General features: G+C 57.5%; 1 protein-coding gene across 1 annotated transcript; it reads left to right on the top strand.

The window, feature by feature from the left end:
- Positions 1–1217: 1217 nt before the first annotated feature.
- LOC103188511 (prepronociceptin) lies at positions 1218–6190 on the top strand. Its single transcript, XM_007908543.2, has 2 exons — positions 1218–1358; positions 5664–6190. Exons 1-2 carry the CDS (start codon positions 1224–1226, stop codon positions 6141–6143), a joined length of 615 nt encoding a protein of 204 aa, XP_007906734.1. The 5' UTR covers positions 1218–1223; the 3' UTR covers positions 6144–6190.
- Positions 6191–9413: the final 3223 nt, after the last annotated feature.

The following is a 9413-nucleotide window of genomic DNA, read 5'->3' as shown; positions in this document are numbered from 1 at the left end:
CTCCCCCCCCCCCCCTACCCTACCCTCCCCCCTCCCCTCCTACCCCCCCCTCCCCTCCTACCCTCCCCCCCTACCCCCTCTACCCTCACCCTCACCCTCCTACCCCTCACCCTCCCCTCCTACCCTCCCCCTCCTACCCTCACCCTCACCCTCCTACCCTCCCCCTCACCCTCCTACCCTCCTCCTACCCTCACCCTCACCCTCCTACCCTCCCCTCCCTCACCCTCCTACCCTCCCCCTCCCCTCCTACCCTACCCCTCCTACCCTCCCTCCTACCCTCACCCTCACCCTCCTACCCTCCCCCTCCCCCTCCTACCCTCCCCCTCCTACCCTCCCCCTCCCCCTCCTAACCTCCCCCTCCTACCCTCCTACCCTCCCCCCTCCCCCCCCCCCCCCCCCCCCCCCCTCACCCTCCTACCCTCACCCTCCTACCCTCACCCTCCCACCCTCACCCTCCTACCCTCACCCTCCTACCCTCACCCTCCTACCCTCACCCTCCTACCCTCACCCTCTTACCCTCCCCCTCCTACCCTCCCCCTCCCACCCTCACCCTCCTACCCTCACCCTCCTACCCTCACCCTCCCACCCTCACCCTCCTACCCTCACCCTCTTACCCTCACCCTCCTACCCTCACCCTCCTACCCTCACCCTCCTACCCTCACCCTGTTACCCTCACCCTCCTGGCCCCCTACCCCTCCTGATCCCAACCACTGGCTCGGGTCCAATCCCTGACTGTCCGCCTTGGGACGTCCTCCCAACGTGAAAGGCTCTGCGACAATGTAATTTGTTGTTGTTGCAGTCTTTGAGTTTAAGACGGTGACTTTGTGGTGGATTCCCACCAGAGGCAGCGAGGCCGACCTGTCAATCCTGACCAGCCCTCGGTCACTGAGTGACTGACCGACCGGTCGACTGACCCGCTGAGCCACCAATCCAGACACTGACCAAGCACATACCCACACAGTCACTACACCAGACAGTGAAACCCTGTGGAGAGCTTCGAGATCATTCTTTCTCTGATCGTCTTTGTCTTATTTGTTACACCCACAAAATATACAGTCACTACACTTTACAATGTACGCTGTGAAGCGCTTGGAGACGTTTAGAAGCTGCGATAAGGTGCGATATCAAATGCAACGATTATTATTATGATTGTATTATTATTACTGTTGCTTTGTTATTATAATTATATTGTTGTTGTTGTTGTTGTTATTTGGCAGCTGGTGATGCCCGGAGTGAGGGGGAGGATGGCGGTGCTCCTCGTGCTGCTGACCCTGGCGGCTTGTGCTCAGGGACAGTGTCCGGCCGACTGTCTGACTTGTGACAGAATGCTCCAACCAGCCCAGCGCTTCAATATCCTGGTGAGTCTGAGCATCACACCCTCCAACTAGCCCTCCCACCCTCCAACTAGCCCTCCCACCCTCCAACTAGCCCTCCCACCCTCCAACTAGCCCTCCCACCCTCCAACTAGCCCTCCCACCCTCCAACTAGCCCTCCCACCCACCAACAAACCCTCCCACCCACCAACTAGCCCTCCCACCCTCCAACAAGCCCTCCCACCTCCAACTAGCCCTCCCACCCTCCAACTAGCCCTCCCACCCTCCAACTAGCCCTCCCACCCTCCAACTAGCCCTCCCACCCTCCAACTAGCCCTCCCACCCTCCAACTAGCCCTCCCACCCACCAACAAACCCTCCCACCCACCAACAAGCCCTCCCACCCTCCAACAAGCCCTCCCACCCTCCAACAAGCCCTCCCACCCTCCAACAAGCCCTCCCACCCTCCAACAAGCCCTCCCACCCTCCAACTAGCCCTCCCACCCTCCAACTAGCCCTCCCACCCTCCAACTAGCCCTCCCACCCTCCAACTAGCCCTCCACCCTCCAACTAGCCCTCCCACCCTCCAACGAGCCCTCCCACCCTCCAACGAGCCCTCCCACCCTCCAACGAGCCCTCCCACCCTCCAACGAGCCCTCCCACCCTCCAACGAGCCCTCCCACCCTCCAACGAGCCCTCCCACCCTCTAACTAACCCTCCCACTCTCCAACTAGCCCCCCCGCCCTCCAACTAGCCCTCCCACCCACTAACTAGCCCTCCAACTAGCCCTCCCACCCTCCAACTAGCCCTCCCACCCTCCAACTTCCCCTCCCACCCTCCAACTAGCCCCCCCGCCCTCCAACTAGCCCCCCACCTCCAACTAGCCCCCCCACCCTCCAACTAGCCCCCCCACCCTTCAACTAGCCCCCCCACCCTCCAACTAGCCCCCCACCCTCCAACTAGCCCCCCCACCCTCCCAACTAGCCCTCCCACCCTCCCAACTAGCCCTCCCACCCTCCCAACTAGCCCTCCCACCCTCCCAACTAACCCTCCCACCCTCCAACTAACCCTCCCACACACTAACTAACCCTCCCACACACTAACTAACCCTCCCACACACTAACTAGCCCACCCACCCTCCAACCTCCAACTAACCCTCCCACCCTCCAACTAGCCCTCCCACCCTCCAACTAGCCCTCCACCCTCCAACTAACCCTTCCACCCTCCAACTAACCCTCCCACCACTAACTAGCCCTCCCACCCTCCAATCCTCTAACTAGCCCTCCCACCCTCCAACTAACCCTCCCACCCTCCAACTAACCCTCCCACCCACTAACTAGCCCTCCCACCCTCCAATCCTCTAACTAGCCCTCCCACCCTCAACTAGCCCTCCCACCCTCTAACTAGCCCTCCCACCCCCAACTAGCCCTCCCACCCTCCAATCCTCTAACTAGCCCTCCCACCCTCCAACTAGCCCTCCCACCCTCCAATCCTCTAACTAACCCTCCCACCCACCAACTAACCCTCCCATCCTCCAACTAACCCTCCCACCCTCCAACTAGCCCTCCCACCCTCCAACTAGCCCTCCCACCCACTAACTAACCCTCCCACCCTCCAACTAGCCCTCCCACCCATCAACAAGCCCTCCCACCCACTAACTAACCCTCCCACCCTCCAACTAGCCCTCCCACCCTCCAACTAACCCTCACACCCACTAACTAACCCTCCCACCCTTCAACTAACCCTCCCACCCACTAACTAACCCTCCCACCCTCCAACTAGCCCTCACACCCTCCAACTAACCCTCCCACCCTCTAACTAATCCTCCCACCTTCTAACTAACCCTCCTACCCACTAACTAACCCTCCCACCTTCTAACTAACCCACCACCCACTAACTAACCCTCCCACCCTCTAACCAACCCTCCCACCCACTAACTAACCCTCCCACTCTCTAACTAACCCTCCCATCCTCTAACCCTCCCACCCTCTAACCATCCCACCCTCTAACTAACCCTCCTACCCTCTAACTAACCCTCCTACCCTCTAACTAACCCTCCCATCCTCTAACTAACCCTTCCACCCTCTAACTAACCCTCCCACTCTCCAACTAACCCTCCCATCCTCCAACTAACCCTCCCACCCACTAACTAACCCTCCTACCCTCTAACTAACCCTCCTACCCTTTAACTAACCCTCCCACCCTCTAACTAACCCTCCCACTCTCCAACTAACCCTCCCATCCTCCAACTAACCCTCCCACCCACTAGCTAACCCTCCCACCCTCTAACCAACCCTCCCACTTTCTAACTAACCCTCCCACCCACTAACTAACTGTCTCACCCTCTAACCCTCCCACCCTCTAACTAACCCTCCCACCCTCTAACTAACCCGCTCACCCTCTAACTAACCCTCCCACCCTCTAACTAACTGTCTCACCCTCTAACCCTCCCACCCTCTAACCCTCCCACCCGCTAACTAACCAAGTGAGAGACTGCGTCAAGTGCTCTGAGACACTGCTCCGTGTGAAGGCACTGACTATGTACAAGTTGTTGTTGTTCTGAAGCCCCCCCCCCCCCCCCCCCCCACCGCCCCACACAGCTCAGTGCTCCCTGTTGTCACTGTGGAGCAGTTGGAGAGGTTCCGGGATGTGGGATGAGCTGCACTGTCTGCGGTGCGGCCAAGACGGGGACCACAATCCATGTGCAATTCCTAGTTCCTGGTGGGAATTCTCAGCACAGGAGCGCCATCCAGTGGGGGAGAGCCAGACCTGCCGGAGGGTCACCAGGACTCTGGATTGCGGCAAAAAGATTTTTTAAGTGTCCGACACACGTGGAAACCCATCACCAGCGTTCGGAGTCTCCAAACCAAACTGAGAATTCCATGGTTCCCACCCGCACATGGAGATCCCAGAGATAGACTGTTGGAATGGAATACGCGCTCTCTCTCGCTCTCTCCCTAATTCCGGAAAATATTAGGCGCAGTTTGGCAAGAGCCAAGGCCTGGAGACCCCAGAGTACGCGTCAGGGTAACTACTGGAGTCTAACCAGCCGAAACAGCATAGATTGCCATTGCGAGCACTGTCTGGCAAACTTACCCGTTGCTTGTCAACCAGTTAGTGCTTTGCCTAATAATAACAATAATAATTACAAGAATAATCCTTGCATTTGATATAGCGCTTCTTACATCTTCGAGACGTCTCAAAGTGATTCGCAGAATATACTGTAAAGTGAATTAACTGTATATTTTGTGGGTGAAAACGCGGCAGCCAATTGCGCACAGCAGTGTCCCACAAACAGTCGTGGATTGAGTGACCAAATTATTATATTTATTTATTTTGAAGGGGTTATTACCTGCGGAAAAGCGATCCGCGAATCGACAAACAGACAGGTTCCTACTTACTGCTCGGTAAACCAAGGCGTGTGGAGTAAGGCAAGTTGCCTAAGGTTTCGCTCTGCTCGGGAATCAAATGCACGTCCTCTCACTTACGAGGCTCGTGCTCTAACCACTACCCTACAGGACTGCACAGGAAAGTCTCGGCCCAGTCGGGTGCTCAGTCAGTCTATTCACCGGAAAGTGAATTGACTCTGTATTTTGTGGGCAAAAATGATGAAAAGTCTTTCGGACTTCTCAAGATGCTTTGCAGTATTTTACTGTGACGCCTGGTGACTCCGCGCTTATAGGTGAAGGCAGCAGCCAATTTGATTGTCGGCTGCACTCCGGGAGGAAAGTGGTGATGTAACAGCAGGGAATGTACAATTCCTGACAACCTGATGGCTTTGTGATGGAGGTCAGGGAGAACTGCGGGAGGGTCCCTGGGATTTGTGATTGTCAGGAAGAATCGCCCCACTCGATCTCAGCCTCACACAGTGTGTAACACCTGCGGAAACCCGCTTCCACGTTCAGGGCGAGTTGTAGAATTCTCCGTGATTCAAAACAGTTGGAACGATTGAGAGGGGACCTGACTGAGGCGTTTAAAATTGTGAAAGGGTCAGTCGCAAGCGAGTGGACCTGGGTTCGACTCCCGGGCCAGGCAACACCTCAGGCACGTTTCCTTATTCAACACTGTTAACTTAGCAGTGAGTTGGAACCCGGTTGTTGGTCAATTTGTGGGATTGCTTTCTGGGGGTAATAATCCCATCAAAAAAAAAAAAATTTGGTCACTCAAACCACGACTGCTTGTGGGACACTGCTGTGCGCAAGTGCTGTTGCATTTCGCCCACAAAATAATGGACAGTCAATCCACTTTACGGCATATTCTGTGAAGCGCTTTGAGATGTCTCAATCTCTGACTGTCCAGCGCCTTGGGACGTCCTTGCGATCTGAACGGCTCTTGTCTTGTGTTGTTTCAGGTGTGTGCACTGCGGTGTGAGGGGAAGCTGTGGGACGAGTGCCGGAGGGAGGAGACGGTGAAGGAGGGTGAGACGGTCCAGCCTGTGGGGAGCTGGCCTCTGGCGGGGGGCAAGGCTGCGGGGCTTGGGGTCTCGCTCAGCGTGGGTCAGAGCCAGCCTGGGGCTTGGGGGCTACACCCTGGAGGGGCTGTGAGCTCGGGGCCGGTCTGGCCCCTGGGTGACGGGCTGTACCTATCGCCGCTCGGCCTCTCGGTGAGCGGGAAGAAGAGGGATTTGGGGCCCAGGGCCGTAGAGGTCAACAGAAGCTTCCAGAAAAGATACGGGGGCTTCATGGGAGTGAGGAAATCCATCAGGGACTGGAGGACCCTCAACAGACAGAGCAGCCAGAAGAGATACAGCAAGGCCTTACTGAGGCGTTACTTTGGCCTGGCAGCTCGCTCCAGCCAGTACCAGAGCTCGGCAGCTCAGCTTAATCAGTAACTAACCCCAGCCCGGCCCCCACTAACTAGCCCTCAGCCCCCAGTAACTAGCCCTCAGCCCCCAGTAACTAGCCCTCAGCCCCCAGTAACTAGCCCTCAGCCCCCAGTAACTAGCCCTCAGCCCCCAGTAACTAACCCTCAGCCCCCAGTAACTAGCCCTCAGCCCCAGTAACTAACCCTCAGCCCCCAGTAACTAGCCCTCAGCCCCCAGTAACTAACCCTCAGCCCCCAGTAACTAGCCCTCAGCCCCCAGTAACTAGCCCTCAGCCCCCAGTAACTAGCCCTCAGCCCCCAGTAACTAACCCTCAGCCCCCAGTAACTAGCCCTCAGCCCCCAGTAACGAGCCCTCAGCCCCCAGTAACTAACCCTCAGACCCCAGTAACTAACCCTCAGGCCCCAGTACCTAACCCTCAGACCCCAGTAACTAACCACAGCCCCAAGTAACTAACCCTCAGGCCCCAGTAACTAACCCTCAGCCCCCAGTAACTAACCCTCAGCCCCCAGTAACTAACCACAGCCCCCAGTAACTAACCACAGCCCCCAGTAACTAGCCCTCAGCCCCCAGTAACTAACCACAGCCCCCAGTAACTAACCACAGACCCCAGTAACTAGCCCTCAGCCCCCAGTAACTAGCCCTCAGCCCCCAGTAACTAACCCTCAGGCCCCAGTAACTAGCCCTCAGCCCCCAGTAACTAACCCACAGCCCCCAGTAACTAACCCTCAGCCCCCAGTAACTAACCACAGCCCCCAGTAACTAGCCATCAGCCCCCAGTAACTAACCCTCAGCCCCCAGTAACTAACCACAGCCCTCAGTAACTAACCACAGCCCCAAGTAACTAACCCTCAGCCCCCAGTAACTAACCCTCAGGCCCCAGTAACTAGCCCTCAGCCCCCAGTAACTAACCCACAGCCCCCAGTAACTAACCCTCAGCCCCCAGTAACTAACCACAGACCCCAGTAACTAACCACAGCCCCCAGTAACTAACCACAGACCCCAGTAACTAACCACAGCCCCCAGTAACTAGCCATCAGCCCCAGTAACTAACCCTCAGCCCCAGTAACTAACCACAGCCCTCAGTAACTAACCACAGCCCCCAGTAACTAACCCTCAGCCCCCAGTAACTAACCACAGCCCCAAGTAACTAACCCTCAGCCCCCAGTAACTAGCCCTCAGCCCCCAGTAACTAGCCCTCAGCCCCCAGTAACTAGCCCTCAGCCCCCAGTAACTAAACCTCAGCCCCCAGTAACTAACCCTCAGCCCCAGTAACTAGCCCTCAGCCCCCAGTAACTAGCCCTCAGCCCCCAGTAACTAAACCTCAGCCCCAGTAACTAGCCCTCAGCCCCCAGTAACTAGCCCTCAGCCCCCAGTAACTAACCACAGCTCAGCTAAACCAGTAATTAACCCCATGTAACCAGCCCACTGTCACCTTCCCTCACCTCACTACACCCCTTACTCTCACTGCCTCCCCTCACACCCACTACCCTCCTCACCCTCTCACACCGCCCCTCACCCTCTCACACCGCCCCTCACCCTCTCACACCGCCCCTCACCCTCTCACACCGCCCTCACCCTCTCACACCGCCCCTCACCCTCTCACACCGCCCCTCACCCTCTCACACCGCCCCTCACCCTCTCACACCGCCCCTCACCCTCTCACACCGCCCCCCACCCTCTCACACCGCCCCTCACCCTCTCACACCGCCCCTCACCCTCTCACACCGCCCCTCACCCTCTCACACCGCCCCTCACCCTCTCACACCGCCCCTCACCCTCTCACACCGCCCCTCACCCTCTCACACCGCCCCTCACCCTCTCACACCGCCCCTCACACCGCCCCTCACCCTCTCACACCGCCCCTCACCCTCTCACACCGCCCCTCACCCTCTCACACCGCCCCTCACCCTCTCACACCGCCCCTCACCCTCTCACACCGCCCCTCACCCTCTCACACCGCCCCTCACCCTCTCACACCGCCCCTCACCCTCTCACACCGCCCCTCACCCTCTCACACCGCCCCTCACCCTCTCACACCGCCCCTCACCCTCTCACACCGCCCCTCACCCTCTCACACCGCCCCTCACACCGCCCCTCACCCTCTCACACCGCCCCTCACCCTCTCACACCGCCCCTCACCCTCTCACACCGCCCCTCACCCTCTCACACCGCCCCTCACCCTCTCACACCGCCCCTCACCCACTCACACCGCCCCTCACCCTCTCACACCGCCCCTCACCCTCTCACACCGCCCCTCACCCTCTCACACCGCCCCTCACCCTCTCACACCGCCCCTCACCCTCTCATACCGCCCCTCACCCTCCGCCCTGGACACGGAGACATCTGTATTTTTGTATCTGTTGAACTGACCGCGTGCCGAGCTGCCCACGGCCTTGCGGCCCAGCTGTTGGGCAGCGCTAAAAGCATGAACAATAAAGAGCCTGGGCTCCATGTCGCAGCAACACCACGCTTCTCATATTTTCTTCTCAGCGTTTGTGTAACTGCACGACAACAGGGGGGGGGTTTGGTGTTTACGTTGGGGGGTGAGGGGGGAGCTGAGACCTTGTTTCGTAAAAATTAAATTTTGGTAATGGAGGGGCCGGGGGTTGAACCCAGAAAACAAACTATCAGCAAGGACTTTAATGTCATCAGGACTGGAAAAATGTTACCAGTGGAGTTCCACAATAATCTGTTTTGGGACCTCTTTTGTTTAATATTTTTATAAATGATCTGGAACTAGGAGTCGGCAGCACAGTGGCTAAGTTTGCACATGACACCAAGCTAATGAAGGTGGTAGATTGCGAAGCTGAACAAGAGAGGTTACAGGAGGATTTGACCATACTTGGGAATTGGGCAGATCGTGGCAGATGACATTCAATGTGGAGAAATTAGTCCATAACCTTTAGTGAGATCTCAAAGGCTCGATGCTGTGGGGCAGATTTACCAAATCCGAGGTTACAAATATGAAAGGGCTAATCACACAGCAAAACTTGTGTCTCTGCTCATGTATAAATGCGACGGCAGAAATAGGCGACTGTAGGATTTGTGCCGGTGCCGAGAGTGAAGAAAACCTGCGGGTCTGAGACACAGTGAGTTTGGGGGGTGGTGGGTGGGGGCGTGTTTCAGGTGCTTTGATTTCACAACCATTAAGCGTTTCCCTGGCTCTTCGGACGGACGCTCAGGACCATGTTTTCATTACCAGCACCCATCAGGACTTGGCCACACAGGGCACCAGAAGCAAGAGGCAGAGAGAGAGAGAGAGAGAGAGAGACACAC

This window comes from Callorhinchus milii, unplaced genomic scaffold, assembly GCF_018977255.1.
Source record: "Callorhinchus milii isolate IMCB2004 unplaced genomic scaffold, IMCB_Cmil_1.0 Scaffold3, whole genome shotgun sequence".
Classification (NCBI taxonomy): domain Eukaryota; kingdom Metazoa; phylum Chordata; class Chondrichthyes; order Chimaeriformes; family Callorhinchidae; genus Callorhinchus; species Callorhinchus milii.
The sequence above is the reverse complement of the archived record's forward strand: the minus strand, read 5'-3'. Positions and strand labels throughout refer to the sequence as shown.

What these genes read in the sequence shown, in the direction of transcription:
- LOC103188511 (XM_007908543.2), top strand. Translation starts at nt 1,224, where the DNA reads ATGCCCGGAGTGAGGGGGAGGATGGCGGTGCTCCTCGTGCTGCTGACC. An exon ending in CCCAGCGCTTCAATATCCTG is followed by an intron (nt 1,359 to 5,663) that starts GTGAGTCTGAGC and finishes GTGTTGTTTCAG; the next exon opens with GTGTGTGCACTGCGGTGTGA.